This window comes from Panthera pardus, unplaced genomic scaffold, assembly GCF_024362965.1.
Source record: "Panthera pardus isolate Hobbes unplaced genomic scaffold, ASM2436296v1 HiC_scaffold_2, whole genome shotgun sequence".
Classification (NCBI taxonomy): domain Eukaryota; kingdom Metazoa; phylum Chordata; class Mammalia; order Carnivora; family Felidae; genus Panthera; species Panthera pardus.
Window position 1 is genome coordinate 101,121,841 of NW_026526765.1, and position 22,356 is coordinate 101,144,196.

General features: G+C 43.8%; 1 protein-coding gene across 1 annotated transcript; it reads right to left on the bottom strand.

The window, feature by feature from the left end:
• Positions 1 to 8,668: 8,668 nt before the first annotated feature.
• Positions 8,669 to 10,349, bottom strand: TMEM174 (transmembrane protein 174). The gene is made up of 2 exons (XM_019463034.2): positions 9,612 to 10,349; positions 8,669 to 9,421 (listed from the first exon to the last, which is right to left on the bottom strand). The coding sequence occupies exons 1-2, from the start codon at positions 10,244 to 10,246 to the stop codon at positions 9,316 to 9,318; spliced, it is 741 nt and encodes a 246-aa protein (XP_019318579.2). The 5' UTR covers positions 10,247 to 10,349; the 3' UTR covers positions 8,669 to 9,315.
• Positions 10,350 to 22,356: the final 12,007 nt, after the last annotated feature.

Sequence of the window (22,356 nt, forward strand, 5' to 3'; positions counted from 1 at the left end):
CATGTAAAGCTGGGTCCTTTGTGGCTAATCTTAGCACATTGTCACACTGAAAGGAACCAATTAGGTTTCCCTACATGTAACCGTAAAGTCAAAATAATAGTGGCTTAAACAAGTTTAAAACTTTATTACTCTTTCATTTTAAAGAAGTCTAGACTAGACAATCAGGCAGCATCATAATAGTCACTAAAGACCCAACTTTTTTTTCTATCTTTCTCCTCTTTTTTTTTTTTTTTTAACATTTATTTATTATCAAGAGACAGAGAGAGACAGCATGAGCAGGAGAGGGGCAGTGGGAGGGGGAGACACAGAACCCAAAGCAGGCTCCAGGCTCTGAGCTGTCAGCACAGAGCCCAACGCAGGGCTCGAACTCACAAACCGTGAGATCGTTGGCCTGAGCCAAAGTCGGATGCTCAACCATCTGAGCCACCCAGGCGCCCCTCTCCTCCATCTTTATAATAAGTGGCTTCTTTTCTCAGGGTCACCTCATGGTCCAAGCTGGCTGCTACATCTTCTGTGATCACATGTAAGTTGTAGTCTTTCAGAATGAGTAAAAAGCAGGAAGTCAGAAAAGGAATTCCCCTAGCTGTGTATTTTCCACATAGTCTTTCTGGAAGTCCTATCCCAAAACTTCTGCTTACATCCAGTTAGCCAGAACTTAATCATATGCTCATACTTAGCTGCAAAAGAGGCTGGGAAATGTAGTGTTTTAGGAAGACACATTAACAGTCCTTCTTTTCTACCCCTGTAGTTTAGGCCAGCTGTTCTCAACACTTAGGCTCTTGAAAACCTTTTATACCCTTAAAATATACAGAGGAACCCAAAGAATTTTTGATTATGTGATATATATTAGTATTTACCATATTAGAAATTAAAATAAAATTAAATATTGTTTATTCATTATAAAATTAGTATATTTTATATCAAATATATTAATATATTAGTATATTGTATATCAAATCATCACATTGTACACTTTAAAATCTTATCATTTTACTTGTGAATTATACCTCAATAATGCTAGAAAAAAATTAAAAGCGCTCCAGCATCTTCAAAAAACTTAAAACATAAAGATAAAAATTATAGGGGCACCTGCCTGGCTCAGTTAGAAGAGTGTGTGACTCAATCTTGGGACCATGAGTTCAAGCCCCATGTTGGGTGTAGAGATTACTTAAATAAATAAATAAATAAATAAATAAACTTCTTAAAAAATTAAAAATAAATTAAAAATTAGTTTAATTTTTAATTTAATTTTAAAATTAAAATAAATAAAAATTATAATTATATACCCTTTATGTGTTAACTAACATATTTTTTCCAAAGTGGAAAAGAAAGGTGAGAAGAATGGTATTTCTTTTCAATTTTGCAAATTTTTATAAAAGTATCCAACTGAACAGAGGACAGCCAGATTCTTGTATCTATTTCTGCATTGAATCTGTTGCAATGTGCTGTTTGGGTTGAATTATATGAAGAGAATGTGGTTTCACACAGATGTGTAAGTTGGAAATATAGAAATATTTCTAAAGCTTTTCAGATAATTGTAGATATTATTCTTTGACATGACACTAAAACTCACATGGCAGTTTCTTAAAGGCTAATTGCAATATGGAATCTGAAATCATATCCATGATTATTTTGTGGTCTATTCCATGAAAAGCCATTGGTCTATCTAGCATGTTGAATGTATTTTTTACACGCACATGATTTTGTAATATCATGTAGTGCTCATGTGGAAAATATTCATTCACTGAGTTATGCCGACCTTTCGAATGTTAACATTTCATTATATAATAGTGTTTAAAATCACACTTTTAAATCTTCTTTATGTTTATTTTTTGAGAGAGAGAGAGAGAGAACAGCCAGGGAGGGGCAGAGGGAGAGAGAGGGAGAGAGAGAGAATCCCAAGCAGGCTCCACCCTGTCAGTGCAGAGCCCGACATGGGGCTTGAACTCAGGAACTGTGAGATCATGACCTGAGCTGAAACCAAGAGTTGGACGCTTAACAGACTGAGCCACCCAGGTGCCCTTAAAATGACATTTTTAAATACCACTTTGATCTCAAAAATAAAGTCCAGTTTTAGGGAAGTTGTCAAACTCGTGATGACAAATAAAATTTTCAGAAATACTAATTTTCGCTTGAAAGGTTCAATATTATCATTAGCACTAAATGCTGTCAGTTATTTCCCTTGAAGTGACAAACTGACTTTGTTCAGTTTTGAAAGAATATCTGCCAGGTACACAAGTCTAAGTAGCCATGGTGCCTCCTGCCACGGGCCTTTGAGAACCACAGAGTAAGCTGGGAGGTCAGCCAGGGTGTCACTTAAGCACAGGGACCAGAAAGGTGACCCCTGAAGGTGAGTCCCCAGTGACCTCTGAGGGGCCAAATGAGGCAGAGACACGCTCTAGTCTAAACCTGTTCTCTTTGGAGCTTTATAGACAGAGATTTTTGTTTTCCCTTTGCAGTCTCTTTGCCTTCTGAAAAATTCCAAGCATGTTTTCGTGGCTCCTGTTCAGACTGTTGAGGGATCAGGGAGTCCTTCCTGGCTGACGGGGCGATCAGACCAGCCCCAGAGGCCCAGAAGGAAAAGCCTCAGCTGGAATGCAGGAGGGACCAGGAGGGAAAGGGCCCGTGGCTGCTGCAGGCGCTGATGTCCTTGCACGGACCCATCCGGAGTGGGAAAGAGTAGGAAGGGGGGCACAGTTGATCCTACAGCTCCTTCTGATGAGGAAATCGGGTAGCTAGAGTTACTCTCAGTTTCATCCCCAAAGGTCCCAAGGTACGTGAATTGCTGCTGTGGTGAGCAGTTTTTCAAGGTGTGGAGGCAGAGGCTGGGTTGAGAAAATTATCAAAGAAAGAACCTGTGGAATCTGACTCATGACTCTCTGTGTGCTGTTGTTCCATTGACATTGGTCACTGTTTACCTAACATTGAACATTAGCCAGCAGAGGACTTTAGCAACAACATATATGTGTGAAAAATCTTTCCCACACAGGGTGAATGACGGACAATGGAACACTCTGTTCTCTCTCCCGAGACCTTATGTGTATATGTCCATGTAAAAGTGTTATTCATATCACAGTATAAACATACCACATTTGCATCTATGTGCCTTGTGTGTATGTCTGTTGCATATATAAGCAGCAGTGGCAATGAAAATTATTTACTCTAGGACTCAAGAAGATGCTGTTAACAGTACAAGTACATGGGGAAAGATCATTTCCTTCTCTTCTTCCTCTTTCTAAAAATAATTTTGTGAACAGATAGTAAATGAGCATGGTAAAAAAAAAAAAAATCCATCAGGGGCACCTGGGTGGCTTTGTCAATTGAGCGTCCAACTTTGGCTCAGGTCATGATCTCGCGGCTCGTGGGTTCTGTGCTGACAGCTCAGAGTCTGGAACCTGCTTCAGATTCTGTGTCTCCCTCTCTCTCTCTGCCCCTCCCCTGCTCGTGCTCTGTCTCTCTCTCTCTCTCTCAAAATAAATAAACATTTTTAAAAAATCCATTGATTAGCATGGACTAAAGTGAAAAATGACCTTCCCATCCTCTGCTCCAGAAACGATTATTACCAGTCCTTATGTATTCATTAAGACATATTAAATCTATTTTTAAAAGTGTACGCATACACACATTCCATCTTTTAAAAATTTATTTTTTTAAACTAATAGATTGGAAGATTCAAAGAGGAAAATCTCTGACTTCTTACACAAGCTTCACTTTCAGCCCATTGTGTGTAGACATATTTGTGTCTATGATTTACACACGTGTAGGTTTTGTGCTGGAGGACAAATTCTTTGTTCCAGAAGAAAACTTCTGGAACCCAGAAAACTGATTTCCTTCCCAGTTCATCTGGTTATTAATCTTCTTAAAAGCTCAAGGCAAATAAAATTCCCCTATCTGAGACCTTTGTGGTATCCCAAAGGCAGGTGAGAATCATTCCCATGGAGTTGTCTTCACTTTCTGATTTGTCATCAGTTCTTAAGAGCAATCCAGTAACGGTTTATTTAGTACGGCTCGCTGTTGATTTTATAACCAACTGCTGACTGCCTGGGACATAAAACTCTTGATGATTTACTAGTAGTAAATGGGCAAGAAATCCATAAATCACATTCTATAAGAGGGTATAGGTGAACACACACACACACACACACACACACACACACACACACTTATCCACCTTCAAAGGAAGAGTTGTAGGCATGTCCAGAAAATATATTCATCTTTAACTTGAGGAGAATTGGGAACTCATTGGTGAGAGGTCCACAATCAATGACCTCTGCGAGTTAAATTGTACCAGGTAATATTTTAATGTTCAGCAAGAGGTTTTGCCAATTATTTCTTAAAGAGAGACTCTGGTTTCCACTTCTGAAATGTTCCAAGGAGTTTTTATGATTTCTGAAGGGAAGAACTTTTTTTTCCTAAAAAATTTTGCCTAACAAGTCAAAACGCTAAAGGTTGCCAGAATTTTCAGATACTCTTGAAAATATTCAGCAACTCATAATTATCAACTAAACATTCACTTAAAGATCGCTTTGTGTTTTCGTGTATGTATTTTTTCTAGGCCTATGTTTAGAAAAAATCTCTAATAATGTGCAAAAATTAGAAGAAATAAGTTTCTTTTTCCAGGGAAGTCTTAGAGTTTCAGGGAAGTGACAAAGGAGGAGATATAAAGTGAAAAATCTTGAAAAACATTTTTGGTTGGGAAGTGAGATTTAATAAATATGAATCTGCTACTATGAACAATTTTCTGGTTGTCTGCCTCCCAAAATACAGTATAAGGTAACTAGAAACTTAGGATGCATTTAGCAAAAAGCTAATCTCATTTGGTTTTTGAATGAAGCAAAATGAAGAGGTAAAAAAAAAAAATAGAGAAAATTGGGGGTAAGTTGAACAGTGATTTAGATATTTGAAGACCTTAAGGAAGTGTACATTTTTTAGGTGTAATCATGGCATGACTCTTTTTTTGAGTCTTTACCTTTTAAAGGTACACAATGAAATGTTTTTAAGATGACGTGATTTACTTTTTAAAAATCCAGTTGGGGATGCCTGGGTGGCTCAGTCAGTTAAGCATCGGACTCTTGATTTTGGCTCAGGTCATGGTCCCAGGATCATGGGATCGAGCCCTGCACTGAACATGGAGCCTATTTAAGATTTTCTCTCTCTCTCTCTCCCTCTCCCTCTACCCCTCCACACCTCACACTCTTCCTCTGTCAATCAGTCAATCAATCAATCAATAAAATATCCAGTTGGGTTATACAACTGCCAAATCATTATATTGTACACCTGAAACTAACATAATGTTAGATGTCAGTTATACCTCAATTAAAAAAAAAAATCTTTGCAAAATAAAATAAAAAGATGAAAAACCCTGAAAAAAAATAATAAAAATCCAGGTGGGGGATCGTGGGTGGGGGTGTCAATGAAACAAGCTCGGCCATGAGTTTTGAGGTTGGGTAATGGATGACCCCGCAGGGTTTCATGTACTATTCTCTCTACCCTTGTAGTTGTTTGACATTTTTCACAATGTAGAAAACAGCAGAACAGCTAAGTTGAAGTGGTCATGTATTAGCCATTTGGAAAGCTCTTCATTTATTTATTTCATATTTGTTACTCAACAGGAGCCGGGTGTTGGTTGTGCAGAGGGCTCTGCATGAGGCCTTTGGTGAATGCCAAGTGGTGTGAGTTGCATTCTGCAGACAGCACCCTGGTTATCTCGACGGGCAGGGACACTACTGAGAACTAGGTGGGAAGCTTTCTTTGTTGATAAAAGGAGTCTACCTGACAACGGTTACTACCAGGAGCTTCTGTTTGGGGGAGAAACACCAGCCGCCTGGGGTGCAGGTTTTCAGCCAGCCCTGCTCCAGGGATCCAACAGTAAACAAGGCCCATGAGGCGCTCCAGAGGTCAGAAGCTGAAAACAGACACCCACAGCCAGCTCTTCACAAACAAGAGTCTTTATTTTTATGATGTACCCTGCCCTCTGTCAAAAAAAAAAAAAAAAAAGAAAAAGTGGGGAGAGCATTATTTAAATGGCTGGTTTTGTAGCAAAGAGCTTGAAACTCAGATCAGTGCCCGGCACAGTGGAGCCAAAGGGAAAGGATTGATTGATCGCAGGCTCTGGGAAGCCCTCCACCTCTGCAGGACCCCTCCCTCTGGAGTTCTATAGAAGGGAGGAAACACACACCCAGATTGCACAAGAGATCCAGTCCTTGGTTGGCCCAAATGGATCAAGAAGAAGTCCCAGGAGCTCTGTGAAAGCTTCTTCCCCTTGGTGGCTGGGCCTCACTTCACAGGCCTAGATAATCCCTCTCCTGCCCTGTCAAGATCCTGAGGTGTTATCAGTCTCTCCAGCCAAAAGGCCCAGCCCAAGTCGGCTCCCAGGAGAAGTTTCCACACATCATTACATTCTTCAGAAACCTGTCTCCTTTGATTAACAAGACCTTTTAGCTTTCTTTTGAATTCTATATAGATGGCCAGAATGCACCCATACACGGTGTCCCGCTAAAGGCTGAGGGTGGAGAAGTGTCTCCTGGTGTTGTGGTAACCTAGATCTGAGCTTTGCCAGCAAAGTCAGTGTTACACCCTATGTGACACTGGGTTTACCTTAACCAGTAAGTGTTCAGAATCATATCACAGCTCCCTCCTCATTAAGAGCATTCAATGGCTTTCCAATTGCTCTGCCGACACAGACTAAAATGGCTGACAAGGCTGACAAGGCCCTAAAGGTTCTGGCCTGGGCACTGAAACTTTGAGCACGTTCCCAAAGCCAGGGCCACTTTGCACACTGATAATCTCAGGGTGGATAGCATAGCAGGGGCCGGACAGACTCTGATTCACTAGCCCCACATCACAGTCCTCCATTCATTCCTCATAAGATACTGACAGAAAGAATGATAAAAGGCAAATATCTGGATGACAAACTAAAAACTCTTCCAGTCAAAGAGACCGAGCAAAGACTCAGTGTTGGAATCCAAAAGCCATTCAGTGGGCTTTCTATCATGCTGGCACCTGCAACCCCCGAGTGAAGACAGAGACCATGGTGTCATGAAGCAAGAGAGCAGGTGGATGTAATTCTCGGGTAGCAGAAGGCCCCTCTATTTGGTGCCCTGCAGTAGTAGAGGAATACTGTTTACACAGCCTGTAAGGTGCCCCCTTAATACTGCCTCCCGCTTAAGGGAGATTGCCAGGCGTCTCCCTCCTTCTCTTTGACTGGGTATCAGCTACTGTTCCCTCAGCTACCAGGACAGTCCTCAGAGGTCAAGAGACATCAGTCACAAAGCTTTCCTGTGTGAACAGTGCTCCCTGGGGTTCTGCAAGGCAGGGGCCTTGACTTCACTTCCTCAAGCAAGCCCTCATGATCCTCCTGACCGGTCCAGAGCTATGAGACCCCTCCTGGATGTCAGAGAGTAGTTGATCAGATCTGTCTCCCCTCCTAGACTAGAAGCTCTGCTCTTCTGTTGGTGGGCTTTCTCACTGTTCTATCGCCACTTGGCCCATGTCCTACCAGGGAGTACAAGTTGAATGAACAAGTTCTCATTTTCCCACCCCCTGACTATTCCAGGCCTGCCACCCACCTCGAGCTCCTGACACTCTGATGCACAGTCTTCGGAGGCATCGATGACCTCTGTGTTGGCACTTTTTCTCTTTCTTGGAACAGGGATGGTGCTGAGTAATTTTGTTGCCTGGAGCTAAAAACTCCCCAAGGCCACTTCCCTGCGTGTGGGACTCGTGGCATCACTGAGATAAATTGGCTTTCCTGCCTGGCCCGCTTCTACACATGGGCACCCTTTCCAAACATCTTTTTGTGATTTGACCTTCCCTTGATGCTCATTATAACTGAAATCCAGGAATATAGAGTTGTGGGATGGGGGAGGATGAGCAGAGCAAGGGGTGAGGGAAGCAGGCACGCAGGGCTCCAAGTGTCATTGCCAATAGGCATGCCACAGGTGATGCTCAGCTGTGTCCCTGTCCCCAGACTTCCTCCCCAGAACCAGTGGCTCTCAGTTAGGAATCCAATATTTCATGACTATTTCTGTAAACAGAATCACATTTTTCCATTACTTTCTATCATCACACATCAAAACGAATTCTCATATAAAAAGGTTTTGTTCCTAAGATATAATACAAATCACAATAATAATAAACTAAGCATATTTTAATCATATCCTTGGAAAATGAGATGTTTTTGATAAAAATTAGTAAAAATCATGAACATGGTACCAAAATGTGAATATGAACATGGTACCAAAACTTTAAGGAATTGTTGAATCCTGTCTTCCTCTGGGATGAGCCTCCCTTATCTCGAGTGACAGGAAAATATTTTCTTTTAACACTCAATGGTCGTAACTGTCTCTTCTAAAGTCTTCGATCCGTGGTGGTGGTTTATTACACAGTTCAGATTCAAGGAGATTAAGGCCACCAACTTCTTTTATATAGAAGATGAGCTTCTGTTGACCATAAAGATTGTTTCCATGATCCATGATTTTCCGGGTATGGACACGAGGCTCTATTTTGTCTAACTGAGCAGAACTCATCAACAGGTGCTTATAGAAGCACCCATGTTCTGTTGGTCCCTGGGCCCAGGTGGCTTGTGTCCAGCAGAGATCCTAGCCTGGGTAGACACATCAAGCTTTAGCCTTGCCAGTAGTCCTTGTGACCCAGTGATAACTTAAGGATTTATTGACATCATTATCCTATTATTATTTATTTTGTATGGTTATTATTTTATTTTGAAGCCAGCTACCTAATACTTTTTGAACAGGAGACGTTATTTTACTTTATTCAGCTGTTAAAATGTTTTGCAGCCGTTAAGATACCCAGAGCCCTCAGGGGACACTGGATGGCAACTGAGTTGTTTGGGGATCTGCAAACCCCCTTTGAGGGGCTCAGAACCAGCACTGGGAAATCTCCAGGTGAGCCTATTTTCTCTTGCCCACCTGCTGCCCACCCCCCACTCTCACTTCCATGGAAACTTCCAGAGTCCCAGCAGCCATGATGTTTCCCTTGGCTGCTGGAGCTAAAATTGAGACACCAGTGCCTTCCTGGCAAGGGGTGGGTTGTGGACAAAGAAAAAAAATTTCTGCCCATCAACCATATGCGGGGATGTCCAGCTGTACCAGAAGGAAATATCCCCCCACCCCAGGCCTAATTTTTACCAATCTGAGACATGTTGGTTCCCATTTCCCCTCCCACCACACCCCCTTGAACAGTCTCCATCAGGCTGCCTAGGCTGTCCTACTGTCTAGACTCTGAAAGTCACCGCATCCGACACCTCATTCGTCAGCAACAATGACTTAAATGCTGTTCCCTCAGCCTCATGGTCTAGCGAGGAAGGGAGTATATTTCCTCATAGGGAGGAGGAGAGAAGCAGGTGGAGTCCTCTTCTCCCAGCTCTGTCTCTTCCAGCTGGTCAGCATCAGGGCCGGACCTGACATTGGGAGCAGAAAACACAGACCCGTTACAGCCCACGATGCGTGTCTCAGAGCTGACGCCACCACCCTGGGAAGAGGCCACACAGACCTTCACATTCTCCCAACACCTTCCTTCTAGACCGGACAAAGCCACGGGCTGTGACTGTGACACCCGCAAGGGGAGCGTCCCCCCTCCACACCACGTACCTGTCGTTTCCACCAGCCACGATCGAAGAGTAGTCTTGCTCTCCAATAAATGTGGCATTGTCTGGAGGGTAGATGGTGTAGTACTGAGGAGGACTTGGCGTGGCCGTCACCACCCCTCCAGGTGGTATGAAACCACAGGGGTTCACCACTGGCTGCAGGTAGGCGGCATTGATCCCAAGGGGTTCTTGAGAGCCATAGGGAGGAGGGATATATTGCACCACAGTGGCCCCATGGAAGGTGATGGGCTGGTTGATACCAGTGAAAACAAATGATTGTCCTCCCGCCGTCTGCTCCAAATCCAGAGCCCTTTCCTCACTTTCTTTGCACACCTGGCAGGAGAGCATTTTGAACTTGCACACAGCAATCAGGATGAATGTCACTCCAACCGATAGCAGGATGGGCCCAAGGAGCTGGGTCCATTCAAAGTGAGAGACACCTTGGTATTTGATCCAGCCCATGATGGTGAACGTGATCCCCACTAGTCCCAGGAAGATGCCTGAGAAGAGCAAGGTGGCCCCTGCCTTGTCATCATCGGACACCTGGATGTCAGCGGTACTGGGTGTGTAAGGAGTGACCGAAAACACGTTGAGAGGGAAGTCGTCCAAGCGGCTGCCGCCCTGCTCCATCATCCGCATGCAATCACCCCGCTTCCCAGAGCGGAAAGGGATTATGAGAGCTCCTCAGAGCACAGCAAAGCAATCACAGGCTCCGATTAGTTATGGAAGAACTTTGGGCCTCTGTGGTTAACAGAGTATAACAGGCAGAGGCCTGAACTTTGTTTAGAAGAGTAAAGGTCTGAGAAATGAAGCTTGAAGTTTTCTTATACATTGTCTACGATTGGCGGCCTCTGTTTTACAGTTCAATGACAAGCCCTTTCTCATTCACATTCATTCATTCATTCATTCATGAATTCAAAAAGTGTTTGAGCCTGTCCTTTTGTGCCATGAGGTGCTTTTCTAGATGCTAAAGGAACCGCTCCCAGGCCCTGTTTGCATCCTGCCAAAACCAGGATTCTAGAAATGGCAGAGGGACCTCCAGGGCCTCTGGCAGAGCAGGGGCCCTTGATGTACCCATCGCATGCTCAGACACCTAACCCGCTTTTCCTGCTGGGTCAACTCACTGGAAGGGAACAGACACACATTTCTTGACTGTGTCATCCTTCCCACATCAGGGGGCTCGACCTGTGATGACCCTTAACCACCCACAGCCCTCACCGAGCTCTTAGGCGCAGCTGTCTTCTGGTCAGCCCATATGCCTTTTGCTTTCAGCCTTGGGGAACAGTTCCAACCAGGGGTGAGGAAGGACCCCCGTAGGAAACCTTCCTATGCACCACATCAGTGGCAAAAGTTGAATGAGCGTCAGGTATGACCTGGCATCTAGGGGACACCTACTGCAGACCCTCCCTCTGTGGTGGCAGCACGGTCCCTGGTCTCCAAGGTGACGTCAACACCGGCTCTTTTTTTAAAGGGAACATTTTTTTTTTTTATTAATTTTTTTGAGGGGAGGGGTAGAAGGAGAGAGAGAATCTCAAGCAGGCTCCATTTTCGGTGGCTTTTTAAGCCTGCTGTGTTTGCAACCAAACTCAAGCTAATTCAGAGAAGAAAGCTTGACCTTTAATGACATTATCGGTCATTCATGATTGCAGAACTCGAAAGCGGCCCCATAAATTTGTTCCTCCACAGAATAGTAACTGTAATCCCCTTCCTTTCCTGGACAGGCCTTACCCAAACAGATGTGTCTCTTCAGTGGTTAAATATTATATTAGCTCCCTTTCCCATTAATAAGCAGAGGTCTGGGAAAAGAGTTGCCCTCTTGCCCTAGACAAGGCTTCCAAACTTTCCTAATGATACAAATCACCAGGGCCACTTTCTTTAAAGGCAAAATCTAAGTTCCTAACTCAGACCAACAGAATCAAAACTTCCAAGGAAGTGTGAATGTCCCGAGTGGCTTTTATCATCAGAATCTTTGTTAACCTACTCCAAGTTAATCCCAAGTGCTGCTGGAAGACCAGTGGACTTTGTTTCCCACCAAAAATGCCTCCCCTCTGCTACAGGACAAGGCCTGTAATCTCTAACTTCATTTCCAGCTGGGAAAGCAAGCAGGTGACCCCCCTCGGATATCGTCCCAGATGTGTCCTTAAGCAGCCAGATGGGCTGGTGGTGCATTTGAAGCGGTCTGCCGCTTTTCCCACTGAGCTAGATCAAAGACCCAGAGAAGCCAGCTTTTCTCTCTAATCATAAAAATTCTGATCAGCTAGCCTGACATTCTTTTCATGCTCTTAATCCCTGAGTTAACAGTTGAAACAGTCCTTGGCATTTAGAAAAAGCTAGGCTTTCAAAATTCTTCTTCTAAACCACTCAGTTTATATTTTTCATTTGTCTGTAGCTATGTCCACTTGCAGCTAAGAGAGTAACTGGGAACACTGAAGGAGCAGGGCGGAGGGATCGCCTTTATGAAAATATCCCATGACAGCAAAACTGGAATGACTTTCACAGCAGACAGTCCAGGAAATTCTCTTGTTACACTTTCAAGGTCACCTTGATTTAGCTTCTCCCTCCAAAAGCTCAAACTCTGTGTATATGGTAAATAACAATTAAAAAACAAAACAAAACAAACCCCTAACAAACTGAATTCAACAGCATATTAAAATGATTATGTGCTATGACAACCAAGTGGGATTTATTCTTGGAATGCAAGGATAGTTCAACATTCAAAAGCAAATCAGTGTAATAACATGAACAGAATGAAGGGGGAGGCAGGGAACCCAGTGCTTATATCCGAAAAAAAGTGTTAGGGTTCATTGAACATATTACGGACCAGGCATGATTCTGGATATTTAATATGCATGGTATCATTTCATCCTTTTAACAACCAGGTTATAGTCAATCAAGAAAATGATGCTGAGCTCCAGGGCCTGGGGTCACTTGTATATTTGACCACTGCAGCTTCATGGCAGCGGGGCCCTGGACACCCACGACCACAAAATAACATCTGACTCTGCTTTTCCCTCTAAAGTCATTTTGACTTTAGTCATTTCTTAGTTTAGATCCTACTTAATTAATGATGTGCTTAATTTAATTCTTATGTATACATGATTTGCATATGTAGATAACGTCTAGAATTACGTACGGTGTTACGTTTACATTTGAGTAGATTGCCTGTTATTTCAGCCATTAATGTATTTCAGCATGGAAAGAGACATTTAAAACAATAAGATTATTTTAGGAGGAGAAAAGAAAAGAAAAGAACCCTATGCTGGTAATTAAGCTCCAAACCATCCTTAGGTACTCTGCTTTAGCGAAGACTCTACCAAGGAGATTTTTCCTTTGCCAGGTGGCTCCATGTTAGGATCTGCCCATAGGGCGCACTGGAGGGAGACTGCAAGAGAAAGAAATTACTATTTCCCGTTTTGCTTGCTGTTACTGTCAGTAGATTTCATCATTCTGGCTGTGACAGTTCCAATTTCTAGGCATCCCCCTGCAACACACCCAGACCAGCCTCACGGTGCCCCTTCAAAGATACCAGCAATGTATTGTGTATTTGCAAGGTGCCAAGAGAGTACATCTTAAAAGTTCTCATCACAGGAAAAATTATGTAACTATCCATGGTGATGGATAGTAACTATGTGGTATACGTGAAACTAATACAATGCATGTTGATTTAAAAAAGAATGACCAGCACCAGCCAGGCGGTGCTTCCTCCCCAGAGGTTTTTGGTTGTTGGTTTCGTTTACTAGATCACTGGTTTATTATGAAAGGATATAACACAGGAACAGGCAGATGGTATGGGGAAAGGGCGGAGCTTCCATGCTCTCTCCCTCCAAATCTCCATGTGCTCACAATCCTGGATATGTGAACCTCTCCAGAGGTTCTTGGCCCAAGATCCTCAGATGCCAGCACTAGCTAAGCGCCATTTTCTACTCAGAAAGCTGGGTCCCGATTCCATGGAGTCTCTTCTCCAAGCTTCTACGTTGTAATATAATTCCAGCCTCTTCCCTTTGCCCCCCAACCTGCTACTACCTGAGTTACCTCAGTGCTCACTTTTTGCTTTTTCAGTCCCCCAGTATCTGTTTAATTTCCTATATTAAATCTTTCTATTAAAATAGCTCGTAAAGTTTCTGTTCCCCTAACTGGATCCTGACTGATACATAATATTAACAGTGGGGTTAGGAAACAGACCTACAAAAATGGGATTATGGGGTTGGTTTGGTCATTTCTTGGCCTCAAAGATAGTGCTGAGCTCCTTGTCAATGAAGAATGGGATGTTAGTAACCTATGGCATGCAGTAATATCAAAACTAATCAAAGCATCACTTGTAGTAGGCTGTGAGGAAGTTCCTGGTGAAGGAAGTGATGTAAGGACCAAGTGGCTGCTACATTTAACCACAGTGGTAGCAACAATGGACTATGAGGTCTGTGGGAGTAGGGTGGCTGCATTGGAGTGCCCTAGAATAGTTAAAAAGAACATTAACGAGCTCAAGGCTTTAAACTCTCAGCTCAAGTAATGGTCAGGAAACCAAAGAGCTTCTACGGTGGCCCTAAAAGAATGTCTTTTTTTTTTTCTAGTACCTGCAGGGCTGACCTCCCTAAAAATCAAACACACAACTCAAATATGCAGGTTACATAATTACGACAAAAGTTTAATTTGAAGCCTCATCAAGTATGTCATATGCAAGTTCGGGGGCTTGTGAAGGATCGGGCTCCTGAGATTTAGAAGGAGGACACCCATGGAAACTCAGATGAAGTTGATAATCTTGAGCCCCCAAGTCATTCTGAGCCATCCTTGTTAGCAGAAGCAACTATGTCCTCTTACTCTTTTTGGAGACACTATGGTAACCTCAACTGAAGTAGCAAACGATGCCTCGTTTCCTCAAAATTCCTGCTAACCACCCCTTGTTGCCTCTGAACATAATGGATCGGTTTTCAGCACACTCTAGGGAAGTGGTACAAGGTTCTGACACAGGAGAAAAGATCTTACAGTCTCTGTGATCGAGGAAGTCTCTCCCTTCAATTTTAAAATTTGATTTTCATTGCAGTGACATTATGTGCAATGAAAACATCCAACTTCCACCTTGCAGCTGTTCAAGAATATTTAGCATTGAAACTTGACAAACACTTGGTGACTAAGCCAACTTTGTGAGCCTTTTGTCATTAAGGTGAGCAATTCATTCATTCATTTTGTACAAAATTCGACCCTTTGTAGGATATTTCTTATTCAATGACTAAAAATAAGAATAATTCATAAAGCAGTGGTTCTCAAAGCATGATCTCCAGATCACCAGCATCTAGCAGCTTGTTAGAAATGTGAATTCTTGAGGGTGCCTGGGTGGCTCAGTTGGTTAGGAACTGACTCTTGATCTCAGCTCAGGTCTTTTTTTTAAATTTTTATTTTAGTTATTTTTTTTTTTGACAGAGAGAGAGAAAGAGAGATGGAGAGAATGCACAGGCAGTGGAGAGGAGCAGAGGGAGAGGGAGAGAATCTTGAGCGGGCTCCATGCTTAGTGCAGAGCCTGACTTGGGGCTCTGTCCCACAAGCATGAGATCATGACCTGAGCCGAAATCAGGAGTCGGATGCTTAACCGATTGAGTCACCCAGGTGCCCCCCCACCCAGGATCCCATCTTATGGAAAATTTCTGTGTCAGTTATTATCCGAGTACCTGGTACATGTCCTCACAGACAACATTATAAACCCAAGCTGTCCCCCTATGGGTTACCCTCACTCTTCCCCTTGCTCTCCACTTGCAGCAGCTGTGGGATTAAACGAACCAGAGGCAAAATGACTTTCCTTAAGACTCAGTTACAATTAAAAAAACAAAAAAAAAGTAAAAAGGGGTACCTGGGTGGCTCAGTCGGTTGAGTGTCCAACTTCCGCTCAGGTCATGATCTCGCAGTTCGTGAGTTCGAGTCCCACATCAGGCTCCGTGCTGACAGCTCGGAGCCTGGAGCCTGCTTCGGATTCTATGTCTCCCTCTCTCTCTCTCTACCCCCACCCCGCACATGCTTTGTCTCTCTCTGTCTCAAAAATAAATAAACATTAAAAAAAATTTTTTTTGAAGATGCAGTTACAATGACAAAGGAAAGCTAATCAACTAAAACTACATACTTCCAAGAAACAACTCAGGTTAGTGAATCTGCCATTTAGCAAATTAGTTGTTTGGGAGATCAACCCAGATCCATGACTCTATGTAGAATAAAGACTCGGTACATCATCGACATCTATACTTGTGTCAAAACACTAAAAGTTGATCTCAGTCTTTCACTAATGTTCAAATATGGCTTTTTAGCACGTTAAAATGTATCTTTTGCGGCCCCTGAGTGGCTCAGTTGGTTAAGCTTCCAACTCTTGATCTCAGCTCAGGTCTTGATCTCAGGGTTGTGAGTGCCAGCCCCAAACTGGGCTTCATGCTGGGTATGAAGCCTACTTCAAAAAAAAGAAGTATCTTTTGATAAAAGCACTCTTTTTGGTTTGGCTCTTTCGACCTAAACTTTTTTCAGCCACATCTATAGAGCAGACCCACCTTCTTCTGAGGCAATCATGACACTGACCTTGCAGGAAATTTCAGGTAGTGTTTTATTTGCTCGTTTGGTTGTGGTTTATGATTTTATAGAAATGGAATCACGTTAATCTTTGGCTCTTTTTTTTACCTAGCAGCTCATACCGTCTTTCCCAAATCCATACAATTTATTTTTAATATTCTGATGAAAAGGACTGCTTGATACAGTTACAGCTGAGCATTTCTCCAACAAGATATATCAAGATATGAAATTGAGATCAAGGATTAAGCTCATTTTTTGCCACAGTAATAAAATCCATAACCTGAATAAGAATCCAGGGTAAAAAAACATTTAAACTTTGGTATAGGCACTGTTGTGGCAAGAGTGTGGGAAAACAGACAACTTTAAATTGTGAGAACTTAACTCGGCACAACGTCTTTTTTTTGGAACAGAGTGATTTGGCAATATCTATTACAATTGAAAATGCACATACAGTTGAATTCAAGAAGATGCAAGTATTTGCTTCTAGGAATGTAACCTACATATATATTTTACACGAAAGAGTGTCTTAGCAGAATAGACAATGAATGTCTGCACTGTCAGTGCACAGCCTGCTTGGTATTCTCTCTCTCCCCTCTCTCTCTGCCCCTCCCCGCCTGTCCCCCTCCCCACAAAAGAGCAAGCAGGTCTATAAGAACAGGTATGAGATGATCTTTAAGATGTGTTGTATACTGTTGTATAGTATATTTACTATGCTACCATTTGCAAGGGGAAAGTGGTATATGCTTGTCACTGAATGTATGTGCTTAAAATATCACTGAAAGGATACACAATAAATTGGGAAAGAGAAGTGGCTGGGTGTTCCAGTTATCTATGTATAACAAACAGTGCTCTATATAACAAGCCACCCCCAAACTTTGTGGCTTGAAACACAATTCCATAGGCTGACTGAGTTTTGCTGGGCAGTCTGCTAGGAATGCAGCCATCTGTCAGCCCAAGACTTACAGACTGAGCTCAACATCCAAGATGGTTCACTCACACGGCTGGGAGTTCTGCTGGCTGTTGTTAGAAGCTCAGCAAGGTTGTTCACCAGAGCTCCTACCTGTGGTCTTTCCATGTGATTTTTTCCCAGCACGGTGCCTGGCTCTCAAGAGGGAGTGTCCTAAGAGTGAGCATTCCATGGGTCCCAGGTGGAAGCTGCAAGGATCTCATGACCTAGCTTGGAAGTCTCAGAATTATCACTTCCGTTTCATTCTGTTGCTCAAGCAGACCACTAAGCCAAGCCAGATACAAAAGGAATGAAATTAGATTCTTCCTCTCTGTGGGAAGAGTGTCAAGGACACAGTGCATGTGGACTAGGAGATAATATTGCCATCCTCTGGAAATACAATCTTCCATAGAGAGATACTGACTTTTTTACCGTTTAGTCTGTGATACTTCTTGAACTTCTGTCCACATGGACATCCAAGTGTGTTTCAAGATTTTAGATCAACCGCATTTGTAGTTGTTTATGGTCGGTTAGTAACCTCATCCTTCTTTACAGACACGTTCTCTGGGGGACTCATGGGGGTTACACTGTCACAGCCCTCAGTAACATCAAGTTCTGAATTGTCCTGAGTTTCTTGCACATTTTCACTGCTTGTCAGGCTTACCCATCAAACTTCCTGTTTTTAACCACCAACCCACAGTCTTAGTTAAAAATTGTAATTTTGAAATGATTACAGTTCAAAGAGATCAATGAAAAGTGACACTGAAACCACAAAAACAGAGTTATCAGAGAACTCTTGTGGGAAGTGAAACTAAGCATGGTCATGCATTTGTTACCAAAACATTTGATTTCAGCACATTGTGGTGGGAAGGAAACTGCTTTGTGGAAGCCTGTGTGTGTGTGTGTGTGTGTGTGTGTGTGTGTGCGCGCGCGTGAGATATCAAATGCCTGGAACCTCACACTCGAGAGAGAGGACTCTGCACTTAAATAAATGTCAGGTATCTATAAATCAGTTGGAGGTGGATATTTGAAGGAAATCTCAATATTAAGAATTATCTACTAGCGAGCTTGTTTCATTTACTTGAATTATGTCTGTGACCGCAGTTTATATTCCTCTTTTACAATAAAAAAAAAAAAACCATGGTGGATGAATCATAGCTATATAGTAGTCATGCAGAAAATCAAAATTGTCCCTGTGTATTTTACTTTAAGAATCACCAAATATTTTTGGGGGGGGGTGGGTGAGGATCGCTGTCGTATGGACTCTGAGCATTCATCCCAGCCTCTTGCTTGAGTTTCCTAATACCCATGTGAGGGGCACTGCCTCAGTTTTACAGGTGATTAATCTCAGCCACAGGAAAGGGTGTTATCTGACCAACCAGCAGGGCAGGAGGGCAATCTGTTTTCCTAAACTGTTTTTAAACCGCTCTTCCATGAAGGGCACGCGCCTGCTGACGAGCGATCCCTCTGTGTTCCTGAGCCAGGCTGCGTCTGCTGAGGGTCACTGGGACAGGCGGTTCTTAGGATGTTCTCTCCGACAACCTTTACATTTCTTTTTTCGACTGAACTAAATGTTACCTTGGTGGTGCTAGAATGTAAGTCACAGCCACTGACATTTCCAGCAGGCAATAATAAGGGGCGGAGCTCGAGGCCTGAGGATCTTCTGAATGGGGTAGGTCTGCATCAGGCAGTAGCTCCCTTCCAAATTTGGAAATTTAGGTACTTGTGTTAACAGCCATAAGAAGTTCTGGGCTCTTAAGGGAGCCGTGTAATTAGATTACACTCACCTGGATAATCCCTTTTTGCATCAACTGTGTCATATAACATAATGTAGTCACAGGAATGATATCCCATTCACAGGTTCAGGGGGATAAAGGGTATGGAATCTCTTGTGGGAGCAGGTAGGGCATTTTTAGAATCCTGCCTACCACATTCTGGTTCTGCTGCTGGGAGTCAAGACAGCATTTAAGAACAAGTGATCAGATGAGAATGACTCTCCTGGGGATATGTTTTCCCAGGCTTCGTTGGCATTAATTGCTAAGTAGGTTTAGGTAACATTTGCAGTGGGTCTTATGGTCCTTAACATGTACAATTTACCCTCATGCCATGGTTCTCACAGTGTGGGCGCAGGACCAGCCTCATCAGCATCATCTGGGACCTTGTCAGAAATGCAAATTGGGGGGGCGCCTGGGTGGCTCAGTTGGTTAAGCGGCCGACTTCGGCTCAGGTCATGATCTCGCGGTCTGTGAGTTCGAGCCCCGCGTCGGGCTCTGTGCTGACAGCTCAGAGCCTGGAGCCTGTTTCAATTCTGTGTCTCCCTCTCTCTGACCCTCCCCGGTTCATGCTCTGTCTCTCTCTGTGTCAAAAATAAATAAACGTTAAAAAAAAAAAAAGAAATGCAAATTGGGGGTCGCGTCCCAAACCTACTCAATTAGACGCTCTGGGTTTGTGGTCCTGAGATGTGTGTCATTAACAGGTGATTCTGATGCTACTCAATTGAGAACCATTTTTCTTTTTTTTTTTTTAATTTTTTTTTTTCAACGTTTTTAAATTTATTTTTGGGACAGAGAGAGACAGATCATGAACGGGGGAGGGGCAGAGAGAGAGGGAGACACAGAATCGGAAACAGGCTCCAGGCTCCGAGCCATCAGCCCAGAGCCTGACGCGGGGCTCGAACTCACGGAGTGCGAGATCGTGACCTGGCTGAAGTCGGACGCTTAACCGACTGTGCCACCCAGGCGCCCCAATTGAGAACCATTTTTCTAAAGTAAGTCCCCAGTTTCTTTCTTTCCTTCCTTCCTTCCTCCCTTCCTGCCTGCCTTCCTTCCTTCCTTCTTCCTTCCTTCTTCTTTCCTCCTTCCTTTCTTCCTTCCTTCCTTCTTCCTTCTTCCTTCCTTCCTTCTTTCCTCCTTCCTTCCTTCCTTCTTTCCTCCTTCCTTCCTTCATCCTTTCTTTGTTCCTTCATTCCTTCCCTCTCATTTCTCTGCATGTGTATGTGTGCATGTGCATAAATCAGGCCATCTCTAAAGTGACTTCTGTTTTCAACAATCTATGATTCTGTGAATATTATTAAAATGATTACAGTGTATAAACCAAAAGGCACATGTGTGCATCATCTGTGTGTGTGTGTGTGTGTGTGTGTGTGTGTGTGTGTGAGAGCTTACATACGCACAGTGGCTGAGAGCAGTCAAATCCTGGCTTCACTAATTACTAGCTGTGTAGCTGGGGCGGCTGCTTAGATTCTCTGAGGCTCAGTTTCCTCATTTATAAAAGAGGCTGTTAATAGTACCTACTTCGGAAGGGCACAAGAATCGAGTGAGAGGACATGGAATGAGTCCGTAGCCTAGTAGCTCAGTGACTGTCAGCTGTAGTTATTTTATCTTGCTACATTTAAGTGTCCCCCTTGGGTTCTTGAGGAGCTGCGTCCCTAGTAGGGCTGGAGTACCAGGCCCAAGTCAGGAGGCCCTGAAACCACTGCCCGGATACTAAGGATTAGCTGAAGGTCAAGATGAAACTTCTCTGATTCTCAGGGTCAGTTTAAGTCATCCCACTACAAAGGGAGTCATTTAGGTAGAGTGTGTACGTAATCCTGTGGCTGCCTCAGTGTCCTCCCCTGGGAAGCTTGAGGAGATCACAACATAGAATCAGCTGAAATGTGGAGAAAAGAAGCTGCAAACAGTGGGCCTTTGTTATCTGTGTGTGTCTGTTTATATGTTTGTTTATTTTTGTTTTTTAACTTTCTTGTTGCTTTTCTTTGTTTTGCATCTTGAAAGGAGCAGAAATAATTAAGGCCTGGAAGAGGGTCAGGATGTGCCTCTGTGAGGAAGCGTGTCAGGTGGGACACCCCTCATCCCCCCCCCCCCGACTTCACGGGACCCTCATCCCACCCCGACTTCACGGGCCTCACCAGTCAGGCTTCGAGGGATCTCCCCAGAGCTCGCTAAGAGGCCTGAATAAAGATGAAGACCTCGTTGAGCCAGACACAGGGAGAGAGAAGAGGCCCCTCAGCAGGGTCTGCTTCCTCCAAGGGGAGCTCCACACTCCTCAACCCTCTGGGTCATCCTCCGTGCGCTGATGTGGGAGGGAACGCAGAGGCCACCCAGTGTGAATTGCTGCTGTCTGAAATGGAAGCCATTCTCCCACGCGTAGGCAGGCAGTGACATGAGGGGCTGAGCCCCACAGCTGCTCCCCACCCGCAGCCTGTTCCCAGGCACCACATGGCTCCTTTAAGCTTCTATGCCACCAAGAGAGTGGCCCAGCCTGGGAGACACTGCTCTGCTAACAACCGCTAATAACCACAGGAACTCTCCCGGTGGGATGCGGATGCTGGCCTGGTCCTCTTCAGCCCCAGGAAGAGGAGTTAGAGCTTGCCGATATGTGTGCTACTCGAGGTGGGTCTCTGGCTGAGGTCTTAAGCGGCTGCCATATGTCCACCAGTCTTATGCAGGAGGTGAGCTCCCCCAGTGAGAGCTCTTAGGACTGCAGACCGGCCAGGTTCCTGGAAGGCCTCACCATTCACAGTTAGAGGCCCAAAGGTGCACTCATAACCGTTCTTGCCATCCAACACTTCTCGTATTCCTCGTTAATGTGTCTGCATATTAATCCACTTGGTCCCCTTCATGCAGACCAACGTTGACCAGTGTGGGGAGTGATTACAGATACTGCCTTCTCCCCTCTGTTGCTCCAGAAAGCCCGTCAATAATTTGATTCCAGTTAGCTGGAACCCTGGGTAACAGAACATTCTGCAACGCTAAACAATGTTTATAAAATGTTTATAAAAAAAATTTGGAAACCAACACCCAGCATCCTGAGGATATATTTTTTAACTGGTGCTGAGTAAAAAAGTGTTAGAAAAAAAAAATGAAGTCCGTAGCACAATATAACATATGAAAATAAAAGATCCATACACAAAACAATACTCCTAAAACTACAATGATATTTTTCACATTGATGTGGTTGCCTGTTTGGAGTAAAGAGATTAGCGCTAGGAATGGAGAAAGCAGGGAGAGGGGAGGAGAGGGGGTGGAGCGGGGAGGAGGGGAGTGGGGGAGGAGGGTGCAAGGGAGGGAAGAGGAAAAGGGAGGGGGAAAGGGGGGAGAGAGGAGGAAGGGGCGGGGGAGGGGAGGGGAAAAACTTGTAATGATGATAGCCAACTATGTCTCAAGGAGTATGAGTAACTCTATCCTCTAGAATGAAGTTACAAAACAAAAGGAAAGAGAAGAAGCAAGCCCTCGACTTGTCATTTCACTTTACAGATGGAGAC